Here is a 21,130-nt window from a genome sequence, read left to right on the forward strand (position 1 = left end):
CTTTCATTAGAACGGAAAATAAAAATTGAATTTTCGACCTTTTAAAGTTACTTTTTCGGAGTTTTGACCTCGAATTGGATTTTTCCCAACTTTTTACGTAGGAATCGACCATTTATTTATAATTTTTACCCATTTGCAACTGCTCCATTCCTAGTTCAAAGTTTTCCCATAATATTGTAATTTCGTTCAGGACAGCCACACTACCAATACGTGACGTGATGATAGTGTGTTTCTACCTTTTCTACCTCAAGAGTTCGAGCCAACCTGAGTTTGTTGTGGAACCAAGCATAAGGATCATGTAGTTCAAAGTTTTCCCATAACATTCAAGCAGTGGCAAGTATTAGGAGCGTATGTTAATAGGAGAAGGGGGTTGAAAAGATCAGTTGCGCTTACTTGGGTGATGTTTCAAAGTCATAGAGCAGGAAAAATGAGGACCAACGGAATTTTTCTTTTTCTTCTACAGGGTACGATGAAATGTTGTTACCTTGTTGATTAGTTGTTTTCCTTTCGGAAACCGTACGAGAAACTGAACCCTAGAATACTAGTGGCTAATGGTCAGTTTTAATTAAAAACTGAACACCTCCGATCATTGGTAACGCGCTATCTTGGATTTCCAATAATTTAGTACAGGCGCTACCACGCCACCTTGTGGTTGAATTCATTACGTCGAGCTGTAACAACGGAAGTCTTGGAGAAAGTCAACCGTTATGAGGTTGAACTATATCTGTTCAGGATGAAGTTCGCCCCAGGCGACCTATCGCTCACAAATAAGGCGCCCTACCCTCCAATCTAACTAGGGGGATGGCATATAATAAGCCCTTTACTATGTGGGAACTGGAATCAGTCCTAAAACTACTCAAAAGCCAATCGTCCCCCGGACCCGACGAAATCCATAACCAAATGTTACGTCATCTACCTAGCAGTGCGAAATCCTTACTCCTGAAGATTTTCAACAAGATATGGAAAGAAGATGAATTCCCTGATGGTTGGAAGAAATCAATCTTGGTTCCTATTCCTAAACCAAATAAGGATAGTACACTTGCAGAAAACCTCAGGCCTATAAACCTTACGTCCTGCCTATGTAAATTATTTGAAAGAATCGTGGTCCGAAGACTAAACTACTTCCTCGACAGCAACAAACTTCTCGTCCCACAACAATCCGGTTGCAGAAAAAACAGATCCACACTTGACAACCTGGTGAATTTGCAAACAGATATCTCAAATGCAATCATTAACAAACAGTTCCTACTTTGCACTTTTTTCGATATCAAATTTGCGTACGATTGTACGCGGGGGATGGCTGTCACACTAATAACTATACATAATAAGCTACTTAAAAAAAAGAGGTTTGGCAGAGGGAACTGTAACTGCTAGGGTCTTATCGTCCCGAAAATCGAAGAGAAAAGGAAGACAGGATAGGAGAAAGCCAGCCGTTCCGAGAACGAACATTATCCCATCAGGATAAAATCCGCCCCGGGAATCGAGCCCGGATAGGAGAAAGCCAGCCGTTCCGAGAACGAACATTATCCCATCAGGATAAAATCCGCCTCGGGCGGGAATCGAGCCCAGTGGCCTAGCGCTTACAAGGCAGACGCACTACCAACTAAGCTAGCTAGGCTGGCTGAACCTTAACTTAATTTATGCCGTAGGACGAAAGCCAGCCGTTCCGAGAACGAACATTATCCCATCAGGATAAAATCCGCCCCGGGCGGGAATCGAACCCGGGACGAAAGCCAGCCGTTCCGAGAACGAACATTATCCCATCAGGATAAAATCCGCCCCGGGCGGGAATCGAAGGATAGGAGAAAGCCAGCCGTTCCGAGAACGAACATTATCCCATCAGGATAAAATCCGCCTCGGGCGGGAATCGAGCCCAGTGGCCTAGCGCTTACAAGGCAGACGCACTACCAACTAAGCTAGCTAGGCTGGCTGAACCTTAACTTAATTTATGCCGTAGGACGAAAGCCAGCCGTTCCGAGAACGAACATTATCCCATCAGGATAAAATCCGCCCCGGGCGGGAATCGAACCCGGGTCTAGCGCGAGCCGTTCCGAGAACGAACATTATCCCATGAGGATAAAATCCGCCCCGGGCGGGAATCGAACTCGCGGCCTAGCGCTTACAGGATAAAATCCGCCCCGGGCGGGAATCGAACCCGCGGCCTAGCGCTTATAACCCGTTCCGAGAACGAACATTATCCCATCAGGATAAAATCCGCCCCGGGCGGGAATCGAACCCGCGGCCTAGGTGTTCCGAGAACGAACATTATCCCATCAGGATAAAATCCGCCCCGGGCGGGAATCGAACCCGCGGCCTAGCGCTTCCATCGAGAACGAACATTATCCCATCAGGATAAAATCCGCCCCGGGCGGGAATCGAACCCGCGGCCTAGCGCTTACAAGGTAGAAGTCTTATCGTCCCGAAATCGAAGAGAGAAGGAAGACAGGATAGGAGGAAAGCCAGCCGTTCCGAGAACGAACATTATCCCCGCCCCGGGCGGGAATCGAACCCGCGGCCTAGCGCTTACAAGGCAGACGCACTACCAACTAAGCTAACTAGGCTGGCCCCAGGGGATTTAAAGATCTTGCAAATAGAGGCAGGCCCGTATTCAGGATTTTAGCAAGGGGGGGGGTGTGGTGAAAACTGCAGTGGAAGCTTGGTTTGACGACTCACCACATAGCTGTGAAATGTTGACTATAGAGAATGGTGGTTACTCACTACACAGGGTTTTCAAGGAACTTCACAGAAGTATAGGAACAAATCACGAATGGCTTTATTATCTCAAATTTGTGGCAATTAACAATGTCTACAATATCTTCTCTTCCAAATAAACTTCTTTTCTATAAATCTCCAATATTTTCTTCATAAAAAACTTCTGATAATTTCACTAGAAAAATTAGGCTTTCGCTTCTATAAAAATTTTCTTCTAGACTGAAAAATCCTCCATGTTGTTTTCCTAGGCGAGAAAAATCAATAACTCCCTAGCAACGCGTGTCAACTACATAAGTATGAAAAATTCTAACGCATCACCGTTAGTAGAGCTAAATCCCCGGTGTGGTTGGGTATTTCGTATAAAAGTTGAAGTTATAGGTACCTAGGTATGATGTGATTTTTGGTAAATTTACTACGGATAAAGTAAGTGTTATTTGTTCATGCCCATAAAATCATATGTGTTCATCTGATCGGCCTCCGGCCGCTAGCAAAGCTAGCTACATCATGCTTATGAAGAACAAAGTTGTGACTTTCGTTAGAAATCTTTGATTTGTCTGGAAGCATCTGTTGTGTGGAAACTTCAATTCATTCGCGTTGGAAGGGAAGGAAGGAAGGAGAGACTGAATATTGAGCCAGGAGAGATTTTTTGTCAGGAAAGAAAAAAAAAACTATGAACAGCAGTAAATCAAGTGAGAAATCGTTGACCTTAGGATCCTTGAGTGCATTAATGTAGATACCTACTGAAAAGATGATGTGATTTTTGGTAATTTTGCAACGGGGTGAAAGTAAGTGTTATTTGTTCATGCCCATAAAATCATATGTGTTTATCTGATCGGCCTCTGGCCGCTGGCAAAGTTAGCTACGTTATACTTATAAAGAACAAATATACTGCGGCCCTCGGCCGCTGCTTTTGGTAATAGATCTGTTGTTAATCATAAATGCGGCCTTCGGCCGCTGGCAAGGCCAGTGCGCTTGTTTTTGTTATTAATACTTAAGGTAATGCGGCCTCCGGCCGCTGGCAAAGCCGGCTATGCAAGCTTGTTCATGTTAATTTTGAACCATCTTCCTCCTTCTCTTCAGACCACACAGACCTGCTGAGGCGTGAGCTAGACTCTCGGTTCCTAGCCTCCTCCCAGGACGTACATCATCATAGGGGTGCACCCTACTCTCTACGGACAGAAATGCATCACCACCAACATCAGCACACACATGTACACCAGCATGCACCTCTCATGCCACCCCCACCCGGAGCAGCTGCCCTGTATCCACCTACTCATCTGGTAAGGAAATCTTTTTTGGGGGGGGGAGGGTTTGGGACTCATGTGGTCTGTGTCATAACATGGCCACCACAAACCTTTTGTATCCATCCACATATGTGGGGAGGGATTTTTTGTTTACTTTAAGTTTTTTTTGGGTACATTAGACTCGTGTGGTCTGTGTCGTAACATCCACCCACATAATTATCTGGTGAGACTTGTTTTAGGATTAGCCAAAACCAAATATCAGTCCAAAGCAATCACCTCAGAGCTGATTGAGAGGCTGACGAACAACGCCGACCTCGTCTGAATACGGGAAAAGGCGAAGAAGATTTATGCTTAACACTATTGTTTGTTTTAATAAATAGGGGCAAATTATAACAATTTGCTTTTTAGTCCGTCCTTCCTTTATTATTACAATAGTAATAAAAAGGTATAAGGGACGGACTATTGTATTCGCTCCGCCTCCTGCCCTGTACGCACCGTACAGCAGCACGCCGTACCTGTCCTCATCACATTCCTCTAGTGTAAGTATTACCGGTATTGTGACTTTTCCGAGGAAGTCACCTGCGCTTTGCCACGGAAAATTGGTCATAACTCCAGATCGGTTTAAATTTGAGCTAAGTCCTCTCTCAGTGTACATCTAGAACATATTAGGAATATTCTTACCAAATTTAAGCTTTCTACGTGTTGGGGTTCTGGAGAGCGATCAGTGTGTGAAATGAGGGAGTGAATGGATTTCCTGTTCGATAGCTAGAGCCTGAACATTTAATCCAATGAATCTGGATTCGATGGATAAATGGAATGGATTCGAAAATTCCATTCATTGGACTTGGATTTTCAAAACACGTTTTTTTTTTCTTTTAAAATAAATCTGGATTCATTAGATTCAGAAAAAAAAAGATTTTGTCTGAAGATCTGACAATGATACCCCGATTAATATCAAAAGCTCACCAATTTTTATCAAAAGTTCACCAACTTTTACCTGAATTTCAATTTTAATCAAGATTTATGTTTACTTCTGTATTTTCGCAGAGACTGACCAGTCGCTCGCCGCAAACCCCGGCGTCGAGTCACCTCAAATCTTCCGCCCCTCCACCGCCACCCCAACCACCACCCACCTCTCTACCCTCCTCCCATCCTCCGAATCCGACCTCCCACGCGCCCATACACGCGTCCCTACCGCATGCGTCAACCGCACAGCATCCGTCAAGTGGATTGCCGCATCCGTCAAATGTGTCACATGCGTCAACACTTCCGCATGGGTCGAGCGGACTTCCACATCCGTCAACCGGACTTTCGCATCCGCCAAGCGGACTTCCACATCCATCAAGCGGAATCCCTCATACGTCAACACTTCCGCATGGGTCGAGCGGACTTCCACATGCGTCGAGCGGGCTGACGCACTCGAGTACGGCTACGTCGCAAGCGGCATCGCATGGTCGCATGCTGCATTCGCCGCACGATATGTCACCGAGTCGCAGCGGAGACAATAGCTATAGGTGAGTGTGTGTTTTTTTTTTTTCTTCCTTCTTTGTCGACTCTGGAAATCGAACCCGTGAACTTCTGAATAGCGAGGGTGACTGACCACAGTCCATAATAACGCTAGAAACACTAACATCACGTCACGTGAAGTAATGGGGAATCAGAAAGATGTAGTTCAAAGTTTTCCCATAATATTGTAATTTCGTTCAGGACAGCCTCACTACTATCACGTGACGTGACGTAACGTGATGATAGTGTGTTTCTACCTTTTCTACCTTAAGAGTTCGAGCCAACCTGAGTTTGTTGTGGAACCAAGCATAAGGATCATTTGATGAAATCTTTGTATAATCTCTTGATTTATTTTTTGCTTTTCTCCTATTTTTTTATTTTCTTCTGCCTTCAACTTTTTTATGAATTTGTAATTTTTATTTGACATTTTAAGTATACATATTTTTCATATAGGTAGGTTAAATAAATTTCAAATTGAGTTTGCTGGTGGACACATCTCATGATTAATGAGATATATCCACCAGCAAATAGGACATATTTTGAATTTCAATTTATAGCCAAATGTGATCAGCCAAATGTGATTTCCCTTGTTACTTATTTTCATGTTTTATCCCCTCCCTCTCTCAGCTCGAGTGTGAGTAGTCTAAGCCGTAGTAGCAGTGGTCTCCCACCCGCCATACGACACACGCCACCCCCTGTCAGTTCCCAGTCAGTGAGTGCACCCCCCAGTGGGGGGGTGGGGGTGCCCCTATCTTCTAGTCTGGCGTTCAGCAAGCCGCCCTCCGTGTCTTCGACGCCGCCCGTATGGGTTAGGTAAGATAGTTTTTAGTTTCGCTCTCCGTTTTCTTATTTTTCCAGCAATTGACTGAACCCCCTAAGCCCAAACCCATGGTATGTCCGCTTTTTATTATTTTAATTTTCACTTTATTATTTCTTAACTATTATTTTTATTTGCTCTAGTGACGTATTAGTACCTAATCCCCATTAAATGAGTATTCCAGTTCCAAAAGTGGACATCTCCCGGATGGACTTTTTTAGGGAAAACTCAAAAAACTCATATCTTTCGACACACTCAGCCGATTTTAATGGTTTTGGTCTTGAAAAAAAGCTAAAATCCAAGGGAATCTGTTGGCATTTCCGGCAAAGTTGACATTAACACCTCCCCTGTTCTCTGTTCTCGCCATCACAGAAGACAGGCAAGTGGAACGCCATGCACGTCCGTATCGCGTGGGAGATCTACAATCATCAGCAGAAAGCGATGGCCGTCGAGTCCAAAGGCCTCAAGCCGTCCCTTCCCTCGGCCTCCGACCTCCTGAGGCCGCCGTCTCATTTGTTACCCAGCGCGGCGCCAAGACCGCCTCACCCTTATGATAGCCCGGGCGGTCCGGCGCCCCCCCTGCCCCCGCACTCGGCCGCGAGTGTCCTAGCGTCGCCCTTCAGCTCGCTGAGTAAGTGAAGGCCGATATCGGCCTGCGAGAAATTTTTCCATTTTCCTTTTTTTCGCCTGTTTAGAGGAAAGAGGTTTGATAGAAGGATCTGTAACTAACTAAGGTCTGATCGTACTAAAATCGAAGAGAGAAGGAAGACAGGATAGGAGAAAGCCAGCCATTCCGAGAACAAACATTATCCGTTAAGGATAAAATCCACCCCAAGCGGGAATTGAACCCGCGGCCTAGCGCTTACAAGGCAGTCCCGAAATCAGGAGGACAGGATAGGAGAAAAACTGAGAATCTTTTTTTTTTTTTCTTTTCTTTTTCAAAAATAAAAATGAGCACTCTCTTAGGCAAAACAAAATTGAATCTCAGGATAAAGTCCGCCCCGGGCGGGAATCGAACCTGCGACCTCCTAGCCAACGAGGCTGGCTAATTATTATTAGTTGCTTCGAATTTACCCTTCTAGTAGGTATGTGAAAGTGTTGCTTTCTCGCTCCAATTTTTTATTCTTAGTTTTGTATGATTTCTTTTGTCCCCAATTTTCTGATTTTTGCAATTTTTTCTTCTTTCAGATATGTTTGGTAGATATGGTCCGAGCGTACCTACATTCCCGCCTCTATCTAGTTTCCCTTCGTCGCCACTGACAGATCCCTGGGCCAGGTAAGTCTCTCTCTAGTAACCAGTGTCGACTCTCAATTCCACAGTTAGGTAGTTCGGTGCGATAAAATTTCCCGCGTCATTTCCCCCCCCCCTTTTGATGATTCGGCCTCTTGAGAGTTCGCAGTACTTGGCCGTAAATTTACTTGTTTCAAAATAGGAGAAAGAATGGGAGAAAGCCAGTCGTTCCGAGAACGAGCCTTATCTTTGTGGTATAAAAACCGCCGCGGGCGGGAATCGAACCCGCGGCTTAGCGCTTACAAGGCAGACGCACTACTCTCCAAGCTCACTAGGCTGTCTGTGATTATCCTTGTTTAGACTGCAAGAGTAAAGGGGCTTTTCAGTGTTCAGTCCCATGCTCTAGCATTATAATTAAAATAATTATCGAGAAATAATTATTTAATTAAAAATCTTCAAGAAATAAAATTAAAAAGACAATTGAGATTCGACTATCAACAAAATATTTGGTGAGCTTTCGAGGAGAAAACTCAGATTCTTTTCATCAGACCAAAAAACAAAAAAAAAAAAAAAAAAAAAAAAAGACCCGACCGCCTCCCTGTCCGGGGTCCCGGGTTCGATGCTCTCCTCCAAGGGAGACGATGACGTCATGATGCAAATGTCGCGCGGCCTGCTGTCACCCTATTTGTCGCGCGTGCCGCCTGTTGCGAGCGCGACCGGGCGCCTGGGCTCCGGCGTGGGCGGGGTGGGAGCACACCTGCATCCGAGCAGTCGAGGGCCCTATCCCCCGCCCCCCTCCCCCTGGGATCCGTACAGGTTAGTGGAGATTTGCTTGAAAAAAAAGTAGATAATTTTTTAGATTGATAGAGGGAACTCTAACTGCTGAGATCATATGGTCCTGACAACCATGAGACAAGAAATATAGGACATTATAAAGCCGGCCTTTCCGAGAACAAATCTCCGCCCAGGGCGACAATCGAACCTGCGACCTAGTGTTTACAAGGTAGACTAAACCTGCAAAGTGAGTTTCAAATTTGATCTCGAATGTTTTGCGCATAAAGTCCGAGGCTTTGTTTCTGAAAGCAACTTTGCTCTTTGCAATACACATTTTGATGTCAAAATACATCTTTGATTTCTTTTTCGGTTCATCTAACTTCGATGAAATTTTGGGAAACATATTACAAGTATTTCGAGATCCATTGGGCCATCTTTTTTTTTTTTTTTTTTACAATACTTTCTTTATTTTATTTTGAACATTTTAACACATTGCGTGCCACGTCACACGCTAGGTTGTGACAGTGCACTTGTTCTGATCCTGTCACACCCTAGGGTGCGACACCATGTTCTTTCTTTAAACCCATGTCATACTCTGGAGTGTGACCACAAATGTATACTGGAGCTTTGTTGTGATAGTGCAGAGTTTTAGGAGTCTAGCAATTAGCTTGGTCTTGGGAAATCTCAAAAAAAAAAAAAAAAAAAAAAAAAAAAAAAAAAAAAAAAAAAAAAAAAAAAAAATAGAGACAAAAAAGGGGGCTATTGATAATACCTAAATATAAGTTTGGTACTTTAAAGAGTTCTTAATAGGATATTTTAATTGGAATTAAAGTGCTCTACAGCCCATTCAACTAAAGTTGGTGTCGGGCTGTAGTTATTTCCTTTTTAGGTTAGATGTAAAGTAAAAAAAAGAAATCCAATAGGTCTCTACAATTTTCTCTCTCCCTCCAGGTATGACCCTTTACGGTACAACCCGCTGATGGCCGTCGCCTTCCAACGGGAAGAAGAAGAACGAGCCAAGCTGTTCGGCGCCCCTTTTGCGCCCCCCGCGGCCCACCACATGCGGTCTGGGCCCCCGGGTAAAGTGCCTTCTCCGGCCTCCAGACTGATGAGTGGCCCCTCGCCGGCCGACATTAAGAAGGAAGAAACCACACCGGCCGGTCCCGGGAGATAGTAGATGGTGAATGCGAGGGCGCACTATCATGTCATGTGAGCTCACGTGAGCATGAGGGCAGTGTAGACATTAAGGAAGAAACTACCCCGGCCAGTCCCGGGAGATAGTAGATGCTGAATTAAAGGGGTCTAAAGGTATCACGTCACGTGACCTCACGTGACGTTAGGGCAATATAGCTCGGCCCCGGGAGATAGATGCTGAATTAGAGGGCTTACTATCATGTCATGTGAGCTCACGTGACGTGAGGGCAGTGTGGACATTAAGAAGGAAGAAACTACCCCGGCCAGTCCCGGGAGATAGCAGATGCTGAATTAGAGTGCTTTCACGTCACGTGAGCTCACGTGACGTGAGGGCAGTGTAGACATTAAAAAGGAAGAAATGACCCCGGCCGGCCCCGGGAGATAGTAGATGGTGAATAAGAGTTCTCTGTAGGGGTCTAAAATGTGTTCTTCTTAAGGTGCATACTACTATTATTGTGGTCAAATTGAGGAGGTACTTTTCACGACATCACCAGTCAAACGTACACATTTTTTTATGAGAGCCTAAAAACTAATTCTACAATTTTTTATGGGGGCCTAAAAACTGATGCAAACATTCCTCTGGTAGATGAGTTTTTTCAACAAATAATTTAATAGGACAAATTTAATGTTTTTTTTTTTCTAATTTTGATTGCTTTGGTGGCCATTATTAAAAAATAATCTCAATTTTGAAGAAGAAGAAGAAAAAAGAGGAAAAAATTTTGATCCGTGAGGTTTTGAAAAGTACGTCTTCAATTGTCAAATTATATCGAGGATAAAATTCCATACCTACTTTGGGCTGGGATTGAACCCACGTCCTTCTGTTTACCAGGCGAGCGTCTTGACCACTACACCACCGAGGCAGGTGACAGAAAGCCCAATATGATGTTGGAAGTTAAACAGCTTCCTGTAAGGTTTGATAAGGGTAGTCTTCCTAAAGTGGACTTCTTCTAGTCCCTATCTAGGCCGTCTAGAGTGGTCTAGACCTTTTTCTTCAAAAAATTTCAGGTACAGAACAAAACCATGCTCTTTCTCGAATAGAATGTCCAGCCTATGTATTTATTTTATGAAATTGACAAATTTCATGTACACAGAAGATTTTTTTTTTTTTTTTTTTTTTTTTACCAATCCCTTTCTTTTTTTTCTTACCCAGGGTCGTGTCGTGCTTAGTGGGAACACTCGTTCAATTACATTGCCTACCAAGACATTTTGTGTCGTACGGAAAAAAAATCGTGTCGTATTTAGTAGGAACACTCATTTAAATTACATGGCCTACGAGATATTCGGAAAAAAATCGGATGAAACACACACCAGGTGAGAACGGGAAAGGGAATTCGACTAAAAAGAGAACACTGAATAAATAACCAAATAGATAACATACGTATACCTATGTATTTATTTCTACGTCAAATTATTTACAAACAAAAATTACATGTGTGTCAATGATCAGTATTTACACTAAAATAAGACGGACCACTCACTATCAGGTACACCTGACAGATACGCCTGTCAGGTCTACCTGATAGTGAGTGGCTGGCCTAACTAGTCAGGAAAATGCTGCTAAGTACAGTGAAAATGGAAAGTAATACTATGGGCTAAAACAACCTCCGTGGTCGAGTGGATGTAAAACAAACAGTACAGGCGTATTTTCTTTCGGAAACAACCGAGCTGTGTTCGATTATGTGACTTTTAATTCAGTCATACGAAATTTCTCTTTGTACTAGTTTGGACAATGGTCCCCTACCATACCCGCTGCCATACCTAAATGGGACGTATTGTGTCTCTTCTCGCGCATCTGATGAGAGGCATACTACGGGATGGGCATGCTACGACACAGACCACATGCGTCTAATGTAGCAGTTGTTTCATTGCTACGAAATTACCTTATCCGTTCAGGATAAAATCCACCCCGGGCGGGAATCGAACCCGCGGCCTAGCGCTTACGAGGCAGACGCACTACCAGTTAAGCTAACTAGGCTGGCAACCAAGAGGTTTGACAGAGGGAACTGTAACTGCTAAGGTATCATCGCATCGTCCCGAAAGCTAAGAGAATAATATAAAGACAGGATAGGAGAAAGCCAGCCGTTCCGAAAACGAACCTTATCCGTTCAGGATAAAATCTGCTCCGCGTGGGAATCGAACCCACAAGGTAGACACGCTACCTCCTAACTAGGCTGGTCTGTTACATTTAACGTGCTATCGCCGCTGGCTATTTTTACAGTTTAAATAGAAATTGTCCCTAAAGACGCGTTCCCATTTGTCGTTCGGAAAAAATCGTGTCGTGCTTAGTGGGAACACTCGTTCAATTACATTGCCTACTAGGACATTTTGTCGTTGGACAAAAAAAAATCGTGTCGTATTTAGTAGGAACACTCATTTAAATTACATGGCCTACGAGATATTCGGAAAAAAATCGGATGAAACACACACCAGGTGAGAACGGGAAAGGGAATTCGACTAAAAAGAGAACACTGAATAAATAACCAAATAGATAACATACGTATACCTATGTATTTATTTCTACGTCAAATTATTTACAAACAAAAATTACATGTGTGTCAATGATCAGTATTTACACTAAAATAAGACGGACCACTCACTATCAGGTACACCTGACAGATACGCCTGTCAGGTCTACCTGATAGTGAGTGGCTGGCCTAACTAGTCAGGAAAATGCTGCTAAGTACAGTGAAAATGGAAAGTAATACTATGGGCTAAAACAACCTCCGTGGTCGAGTGGATGTAAAACAAACAGTACAGGCGTATTTTCTTTCGGAAACAACCGAGCTGTGTTCGATTATGTGACTTTTAATTCAGTCATACGAAATTTCTCTTTGTACTAGTTTGGACAATGGTCCCCTACCATACCCGCTGCCATTCAAGAGATTGTTCTATGTTTTATGAGGGTAAATTTTTAAAGAAGTGTTTTCTCTTGCGAGTACCAAAACCAATTTTATTCTTATCCAAAGTGTATTTTCCTTTTGGAAATTGAAAGAAGCTGCTCCTCAATGGCTGGCATTGCCCTCAAAATTGATTTAATTTATCAAGTTTCCATTTATTATTATTATTTCAACATAACAACAGAACAAATTGGTTTTTGTTTTTCAAAAGAGGGGAAAAGAGCTTGAGAAGAGGGGAAATTGACTCGGTTTCCGAAAGGAAAATACGACTCTGAGTTGAAAATTTCCTGGTAGGTATTTCACAAGTAAATTTATTAATAATTTATTGAATTTTAGCTAAAATGATGCGTAGTCAAAAGGAAAACAGTAAAGGTACCTTATTTAATTTTTTTGTAAATTGGACTTTGTTGTACAGTGAAACTATTTATTTGTTGTACATTTTTTTTTTTTTAAACGAATGTTGTACATAAAAACTTTCCTTCCTATAGGATAAGGAAAGTAGAAAAATGTAGGTAAACTTTTTTAAAATTTTATTTCAACATACAATCGAGCGCGTGAATATTTTGTTGTAATTTATTTACAACCCGTTTTGAATCGAAGGTCCGAGGTCCACAATGTGAGTTTGAACTCGGTTTTATAAGTTTAAGTCTCGGATTAAACAATCTGATTTGTTGATTTTTAACAATGGAGCAGTTGCAAATGGGTAAACATTTATTAATAAATGGTCGATTCCTATGTAAAAAGTAGTGAAAAAAATCCAAATCTGAGGTCAAGAGTCCGAAAAAATAACTGTAAAAGGTCGAAAATTCAATTTTCATTTTCCGTTCTAACGAAAGAGTTCAAAGACGTGTGACGTCAGACTTCAGGCAGTTACCTCGCTAGGTAGCGCCAGTATGCAAGTGCGCTTGTGGAGGAGCAGAAGGAAATGCGCAGAAACGTATGCGCACAAACACATTAATGCGTTGCCTGCGAGGGAGCTTTGCTCGGGACATTTGATGTGACGTCATCGCACTGTCCTAGGACAGATCTACATCTATATATAGGGATGCTACGACACAGGCCACATACGTCTAATGTAGCTGTTGTTTGATTGCTACGAAATGAAAACTGCTGTGAAAAACTCATCTTTTTTACTTTCTATTACCTTTACGTATAGGGAACCTATACAAGGTAATGAGAAAGTATTGCAATCGGTCCAAATTTTCTAAATAAGTTTGATAGAGGGAACTTTAACCACTGAGGTCTCATCGTCCCGAAAACAAAGATGCAAGGACTGGCCAGGAGAAAGCCAGCCGTTCCGAGGACTGGCTAGGAGAAAGCCAGCCGAACCTTGTCTGTTTAAGATAAAATCTATCCTAGGTGAGAATCAAACCCAACCTGGCGCTTATAAGGGAGACACACTGCCAACCAAGCTAACTAGGCTGGCTTGACACAAATAAACTCACAATATACTTCAGTGGTGACACTTCTGGCTTGAATAATGTGTATTTTTACAGATAAAAATTGAATCAAGGTTTCCCTTTGAGAGAAGAGCTCCAAGTATACTACTTGCAGCATTCCCCCACTGTATAACCAAACTAATTTTTTGCTTCCAATACATTATGGCTCTCCATCTCCAGTTATATTTATGGGCTCATTCCAGTCAATATTCATAGAAACACCTTAGAGTCTTACCTCATTGAGGTCAGTAATGGACTCCGCTCATGACAGCGTAGAGGGACGAGGTTTCAGTATGAGTTTGCCGGAGTCATCACACGACATGTTGAAATCGGTGAGCACCAGCCGAGCCCGGGATGTGATGATTGACGGAGCGATGACCCGCTTGTGAATACCGAGTAGGAACAGGATGACTGGAGGGGGAGAATGGATATTTTTTAAATCGATTTATCTCGGGATCTAGAAGTCGTAGGAGAAAAAGAAAAATTCCGTTGGTCCTCATTTTTCCTGCTCTATGACATTGAAACACCACCCAAGTAAGCGCAACTGATCTATTTCAGCCAATTAGATTGCTTGAACCGAGATTAAAACATGAATGAAGTTTTAACTCACTTTGTGGACCCGGGCTTAAATGGAATTTTTTTCTTGTAGAATGTAGAACATACAGGTCAGCAATTTCTTTGTTTGAAAACAACAACAACAACAACAATCTCTTTGTATTTTTACTGTAAATAATAACCCCCCATATGTTTTCCCTTGTGTAGAAAAACTGTATTTAAATTAACCCCTTTTTAGACATTTTTTTAAATCGAGATACATACAAACATGTACATTTTTTTTTCCAATTAATTTATTTTTTGAGAGTAAAAATCTGCGGCTTCTTTTTTTGTATGAACTTTTTATTTATTTGATTTTTTTTTAAGTTGGCGACAAATGTAATCTCTTCCTTCTCTCTCTCCCTCTCTATCTCTCTCTCTTTCTTTCTTTCTTTCCTTCTCTCACTCTTCCTTCTCTCTCTCTCCCTCCCTCTTTCTTTCTTTCTCTTTTAATTTCTTTCTCTCTCAGTCTTTTCTAATCCTGTTTCTCTTCGTTCTCTCATTTCGCTTTTTAGCTACTCTAGTCCTCTCTTTCTCCCTCTCCCACTCTCTTTTCCCCGCCTCCTCTTTCTCTCTTCCCTTCACCCAGAAATCAGAAACAAGTGTGTGTCTAATACATGAAGTATAGATTTATCGAACAAAATATACCTACCATCTCACCAATGCCCTATAACACCAAAGTATGGAAAAGTATTTACAATTCCATATTTCGATCTAATTCGTCCAAATTCAAAATTCTGCTTTTCCATTGGCTATTACACTTGTAAGATACTTTTCCATACTTTGGAGATATGAGGCACAAATGGATATTTCTCTTTTTTTCCCCCCTTTTTCTCTCTTCCTCTTTTCTTTCCCCCCTCTTTTATTTATTTCCTTCTTTCTTTTGCTTTCTCTCTGTCTCTCCCTCCCCCCTCCATTTAGATATTTTAATTGTGTGTGTGTAACGTAGATGGACTTTACAATTTGTTTATATTTATATTGTATCCTCTGAAGGTAAATAAAAAAACAAAAACAACAAAACAATTATAAACAAAAAACGCCTTTTAGTTCCTTCTTTTATATTTTACAAGCTGTTTTTGTCCCGTGTTTCGCTAGAAAAGTTGACATTTTTGGAAATCGAACCTGGGTGCCTTGGAATGCAAATCCTTTGGTTTGGGTTTGGACCTGATGGGTTTTCTTGATTCTGTTCCCTTTAGGTTCCCCCCCCTCTCTGCGATACAACCCTCTGATTGTTTTATGAGGTTTGATAGAGGGAACTGTAACTGCTAAGGTCTTATCGTCCCGAAAGCGAAGAGAGAAGGAAGACAGGATAGGAGAAAGCCAGCCGGAGAATGGAAATAATTATGTGAAAAAAAAGAGGTAGCATGAAATAGTAGTTCATAAAAAAAAACTTTAAATTTTGCTGTACTGTAGGTGCTTAACTAAACAAAACTAAGGTACCTATGTTATTTTATCCTCAACTTAAAAAAAAGAGGTTTGACAGAGGGAACTGTAACTGCTATGGTCTTATCGTCCCAAAATCGAAGAGAGAAGGAAGACAAGATAGGAGAAAGCCAGCCGTTCTGAGAACAAACATTATCCCATCAGGATAAAATCCACCCCAGGAGGGAATCGAACCTGTGGCCTAGCACTTACAAGGCAGACACACTACCAACTAAGCTAACTAGGCTGGCTATCCTCAACTTTGACAACAATAATAGCAGGAGACCTATTTGAGCAGCCTAAAATATAAGTAACTAGATACATACGTAGGCTTGCCATATTTTTCAACCAAAACTAGGATGTATGGCAAGCCTGTTAATTTAATAAGCACTATGATGATCTAGGCATAATGAAACCTCCCTGGTGGTTACCACCTTGAAAATATCTGAAAGGCTCACTTATAGGTAGTGAAAAAAGTGGTTGAGTGGAAGGGTTCCTTCAAGCTAACATGGCTGCTTATGAAAAATACATAAAAAAAAGTTCAAACATTGAAGAGTTCTTACTTAAAATTGCACTGGAAATGGCAAAGAACGGATGATTCCACAATGACTGACAGAACGAACAGTTTGACGTGTCTGGATCGGTGAGCCAATAGAATGCTCCAACAGCTGTACACATTGAGATAAATGCTAGGACTAGACGCCATCTCTTGGTCGAGGGACCTGAACAGGCTATCACTTCTGTCAGCCTCCGTTCAAAGGCTTTGAGATCTGGTGGGGGGAAAGAAAATAGTCTGTATAATTAATTTGGTTTGGCTTTCTTATATCTTTGCAAACAACAATACTTTTTTTTAAAGAGGTTTGGCAGAGGGAACTGTAACTGCTATGGTCTTATCGTCCTGAAATCGAAGAGAGAAGGAAGACAGGATAGGAGAAAGCCAGCCGTTCCAAGAACAAACATTATCCCATCAGGATAAAATCTGCCCCGGGTGGGAATCGAACCCACAGCCTAGCACTTACGAGGCAGACACACTACCAACTAAGCTAACTAGGCTGGCACAACAATACTCTATTTCCCTTCTAATGTGATTTAGTCAGATAAATAGGTGGGAAAGGTAGGTAGGTGCCTACATAAGTGTTTAAAGTGCACAGAACTCTGTGCACAAAAAGCCCACTCTGAGCCTTAGGTACATGTGGGGCAGAGTCCAAAAGATGGGTTAATAATAGGTATATGAATCTAAAAATTTGGTTTCCAAACCTCTTTTTTCTGAACGGAAATGTTCCTAGAAATTGACTAAAGGAACCCATGTCTTGATACTGATTTGTCATTTATCCCAATTGATTCTATGTCCCATCAGTTCTTTTGGTGCCCATAGGGTCCTTTTTCCTGAGTACCTACCTAAGGTCTACAATTCACTACTTACCTTCACAAGCTGTTTGTTCAATAGACATGATAAGTTGATGTGCCTCTATCCCTGTGTTCTAAGCACCCCCTGGTTGTGGACAGACCTTATACAGCGCTCTGGGGACTATAAAATAAAATACCAAAGAAGAAAATACCCGAATAGGTATTTTCCACAGACCAAAATTTCACAAAATCCAATTTTTTTTGTGTAAAAAATTCTAAAATGCAAAATGAAAAAAATTATGAAAATGATCCAAATCGAAAATTTTGAATTTTCGCGCCTACAAAATTCAAAATATTGGATTTCACAGTGTTGCCGGTTTTCACGGTTGTGTTGCACGTAGGATCTCATTAGTTTTCAGGCGCAAGATGATTATAGGAACCTGCTTTGGTAGTGTAGTGGTTTGGTTAGCCAAAACGTTTGCTATTTTGCCAGTCTAGTTAGCTTGGTTGTAACCGCCGGGTTCGATTAACGCTAGGGGCGGATTTTATCCTGAACGGATGAGGTTCGTTCTCAGAACGGCTCGCTTTCTTCTATCCTGCCCTCCTTCTCCTTTCGCTTTCCCAACGATGAGATCTCAGCTATTATAGTTTTCTATAATAGCTGAGTCCCTAAAATCAATAGTCCCTGAAATCGTCCCTAAAATCAAAATTTCACTTGTAGGTTTTTCCCGAAATCGAAGTGAAATGGAAGACAGGATAGAGGATAGCCAGCCGTTCCGAGAACAAACCCTATCCGTTCAGAATAAAAAGGTCGATTCCGAGTGGGAATCGAACTTGCGAACTCATTTCTCTCTTTAGTAAGTTTAGTGTTTGAATTTACCTTAGATGTTACAGTTGCCTCATTTTTCTTCTTCTTCTTCTTCTTCTTCTTCTTCTTCTTCTTCTTCTTCTTCTTCTTCTTCTTCTTCTTCTTCCACCTCCTCCTTCTTATTCTTCTTCCTCCTCCTCTTCTTCTTCTTCCACCTCCTCCTCTTCTTCTTCCTCCTCTTCTTCTTCTCCTTTTTATTATTCTTCTTCTTCCTCCTCCTCTTCTTCTCCTTCTTATTATTCTTCTTCTTCTTCTTCCTCTTCTTCTTCTCCTTCTTATTATTCTTCTTCTTCCTCTTCCTCTTCTTCTTCTCCTTCTTATTATTCTTCTTCTTCCTCTTCTCCACCTCCTTCTCATTCTTCCTCCTCTTCTTCTTCCTCCTCCTCCTCTTCTTCTTCTTCTTCTTCTTCCTGCTCTTCTTCTTCTCCTTCTTCTTTCTTGTTCTTCACCTTTCCTCATGTACAGACGGGATCGGCATTTTTCGTCAGCCTCTCAATCTCAATCAGCCCTAACTAGGGTGATTTCTTTGGGCTGACATTTGATTGTGGTGGCTACAAATTTTTTCGAGTGGATGCCCTTCGCACTCAACCTTTGCTATTTCTTTAGCAAGGGAAATTCAGGCTGGTATCCTCCCTGTTTAACGTCCTCCAGTCAGACCAAATAGGTACCTCAAAAAAAAAAAAACACTTTTACGAAAAAACGAAAAACTCAGTCTCTTTCCTTCGTTCCGACAAAACACGAACGGCAGCGCTGCGACCCGAACTTACCCGAATCCAAACCGTTTCTCTTCAAACGAAAAGAAAAACATCGCTACACCGTTTCGTTCTTTCGCTCCTCAGTCGTTCGGCAGATGCCTCAGCGAGAGGTCGCCCATTCCCCCGGCCCGTCGGCCGGCGGCCAGTCCAAGTTCAAAAAGTACGTGCGAAAGTTTTGCAACCACCTGTTCTCGAACCTGGGACTGTTTGGTTTGGTGGTGGGCTATGTGTTCATTGGGGCGGTGGTGTTTGAATATCTGGAGTCGAAAAACGAGATCGACCAGCGGATTGTCATTCAGACGAGACGGGACGAGTGCGTGCGAGAACTATGGCATATTACAGGTACGTAACATAATTTGAAGTTTCTAAAAGGGATCTGGTTCCGTTTCTGAAAGTTTCCCGAAAGGCAAAGACACCTATTCTCTATCGCCTAATCCTCAGAGCTCCATTACAAGTGGGTCAAATTCTCAAATAAGGATAAAATTCCAAGCCTCGACTGGGATTGAACCCACGCCCTCCTGGTTTACCAGGCGAGCACCTTGACCTCTTCCCAGTTCCCTTGTACAGTGGTTCGTTTCTGTTAACAGACTAAGATCACCCAAGACTCTTTCTGTATTATGTTCTATGAAAATACCTTCAATCACAAGGAATATAACCATTAGCTACGCATATTTTTAGGGGTTTAGGAAATTCGTTTCGGTTGACTGGTCCTTTCTGCTTAATGCTGTCCAGTTACTTGAGGTGTCAGCTTAACTTCAAGCCCGCTCCGAGGCTTAGGTGTAGGGGCAACAGCCCTAAAGGATCGGTTAAGCTTATACGAATCTATTTGAGGTGTGTGTGTACACTAACACCCATATTTATGAACAAAATGCTGGCTCTTAAGTTCGTGCTAAGCATAGTCTCAAGGCATTTGATTGGTCAAACTTGAGACTGATCTAAGAACGATCATTCTTGTTCATAAATACGAGTGTAAAAGTCCAAAGCGGCCGAGGTGTAAGGCAACCCTAACCTCGAGGGAAAATGCCGAGGTGTCTGTGGTTTCATTGGATAGAAGTGTGAGGTGCTCAGTTAGTTTGGACTCGTTTCTTGCGACAGTAGGAGCGGGAAGTTCTCTCTTCCCGTCTCCGAGTGAGAACCTGTGGGAATGAAAACAAAGATTAGTGCTGTACGCTCTATGAAGACATACTAAGGGATAGGGATGCTATGGGATAGGGATGCTATCCCTTAGTATGTCTGCAGAGAAGAATCATGGAAGGAGAGCTGAGAGGAAAGAGATCAATAGGAAGAAAGAGGTTTGGAATGCTGAGAGATGTGCTGAATGGAAGAACTTTTGAACAAATGAAGGAGGACGCCCAAGATCGAGAAAAGTGGAGAACGTCGTGTTGAAACCTGTCCTAGGACAGATCTACATCTATATATATAGAGCCTAAATCCAAAGTTTCAGCCATTGGTCCGTGTGTGTGTCCGTGTGTCTGTGTGTCTGTCTGTCTGTCTGTCTGTCCGTCTGCACGCTAGGGGCGGATTTTATCCTGGACAGATGAGGTTCGTTCTCAGAACGGCTCACTTTCTTCTATCCTGCCCTCCTTCTCCTTTCGCTTTCCCAACGATGAGATCAGATCTCAGCTATTATGGTTTTCTCTATCAAACCTCTTTTTAAAATAATTAATAAAAAAAAAAAAAAAAAATAGTCCCTAAAATCAAAATTTCACTTGTAGATTTGTCCCGAAATCGAAATGAAATGGAAGACAGGATATTAGAGGATAGCCAGCCGTTCCAAGAACAAACCCTATCCGTTCAGAATAATAAAGTTCGATTCCGAGTGGAAATCGAACTTGCGAACTCATTTCTTTCTTTAGTAGGTATTTGAATTTACCTTAAATGTAGTTGCCTCATTTTTCTTCTCCTCCTTTTCTTCTTCTTCTCCCTCCTCCTCTTCTTCTTCCTCCTCTTCTTCTTTCTCCTCCTCCTCTTCTTCTTCTTCTTCTTCTTCTTCCTGCTCTTCTTCTTCTCCTTCTTCTTCCTTGTTCTTCGCCTTTCCTCCTGTACAGACGGGATCGGCATTTTTCGTCAGCCTCTCAATCAGCCCTAAACTACTTTGCTTGCTTTGGGCGGACGGACATTCGATTGTGGCTACATTTTTTTCGAGTGGATGCCCTTCGCACTCAACCTTTGCTATTTCTTTAGCAAGGGAAATTCAGGCTGGTATCTTCCCTGTTTAACGTCCTCCAGTCAGACCAAATAGGTACCTAAAAAAAAACCCCTTTCACGAAAAAACGAAAAACTCAGTCTCTTTCCTCCGTTCCGACAAAACACGAACGGCAGCGCTGCGA

General features: G+C 42.3%; 2 protein-coding genes and 2 long non-coding RNA genes across 4 annotated transcripts in view; 3 read left to right on the top strand and 1 right to left on the bottom strand.

Annotated features, from left to right (window-relative positions):
• LOC103511499 (nascent polypeptide-associated complex subunit alpha, muscle-specific form-like) overlaps positions 1-10,527 on the top strand; it is a 19,221-nt gene extending 8,694 nt beyond the window's left edge. Inside the window, exons 6-10 of the mRNA XM_017445018.2 lie at positions 6,321-6,353; positions 6,652-6,910; positions 7,468-7,555; positions 8,033-8,326; positions 9,236-10,527. Of these exons, the coding sequence (XP_017300507.1) occupies positions 6,321-6,353; positions 6,652-6,910; positions 7,468-7,555; positions 8,033-8,326; positions 9,236-9,458 (897 nt within the window). The 3' untranslated portion in view covers positions 9,459-10,527. The remainder of the gene's footprint in view (positions 1-6,320; positions 6,354-6,651; positions 6,911-7,467; positions 7,556-8,032; positions 8,327-9,235) is intronic.
• Positions 10,528-10,806: 279 nt separating this feature from the next.
• On the top strand, positions 10,807-11,355 carry LOC113468388. Its single transcript, XR_003392153.1, has 2 exons — positions 10,807-10,962; positions 11,026-11,355. It is a non-coding gene; the product is annotated as an uncharacterized LOC113468388 (long non-coding RNA).
• A 581-nt stretch (positions 11,356-11,936) lies between these two features.
• LOC113468389 lies at positions 11,937-12,335 on the top strand. The gene is made up of 2 exons (XR_003392154.1): positions 11,937-12,081; positions 12,145-12,335. It is a non-coding gene; the product is annotated as an uncharacterized LOC113468389 (long non-coding RNA).
• Positions 12,336-14,025: 1,690 nt separating this feature from the next.
• Positions 14,026-17,478, bottom strand: LOC103511497 (nuclear envelope phosphatase-regulatory subunit 1). The gene is made up of 3 exons (XM_008476219.3): positions 17,254-17,478; positions 16,394-16,600; positions 14,026-14,225 (listed from the first exon to the last, which is right to left on the bottom strand). The coding sequence occupies exons 1-3, from the start codon at positions 17,279-17,281 to the stop codon at positions 14,077-14,079; spliced, it is 384 nt and encodes a 127-aa protein (XP_008474441.1). The 5' UTR covers positions 17,282-17,478; the 3' UTR covers positions 14,026-14,076.
• Positions 17,479-21,130: the final 3,652 nt, after the last annotated feature.

The sequence above is a fragment of the Diaphorina citri genome, unplaced genomic scaffold (assembly GCF_000475195.1).
Source record: "Diaphorina citri unplaced genomic scaffold, Diaci psyllid genome assembly version 1.1 scaffold721, whole genome shotgun sequence".
NCBI lineage: Eukaryota > Metazoa > Arthropoda > Insecta > Hemiptera > Psyllidae > Diaphorina > Diaphorina citri.

Bases quoted from the DNA above. Each gene is read 5' to 3' on its own strand.
- LOC103511497 (XM_008476219.3), bottom strand. From the start codon at position 17,281: ATGTCTATTGAACAAACAGCTTGTGAAG. The intron at 16,601-17,253 runs GTAAGTAGTGAA...TCCCCCCACCAG, and splicing joins TGAACAAACAGCTTGTGAAG to ATCTCAAAGCCTTTGAACGG. The intron at 14,226-16,393 runs GTAAGAACTCTT...CTCCCCCTCCAG, and splicing joins CATTTCCAGTGCAATTTTAA to TCATCCTGTTCCTACTCGGT.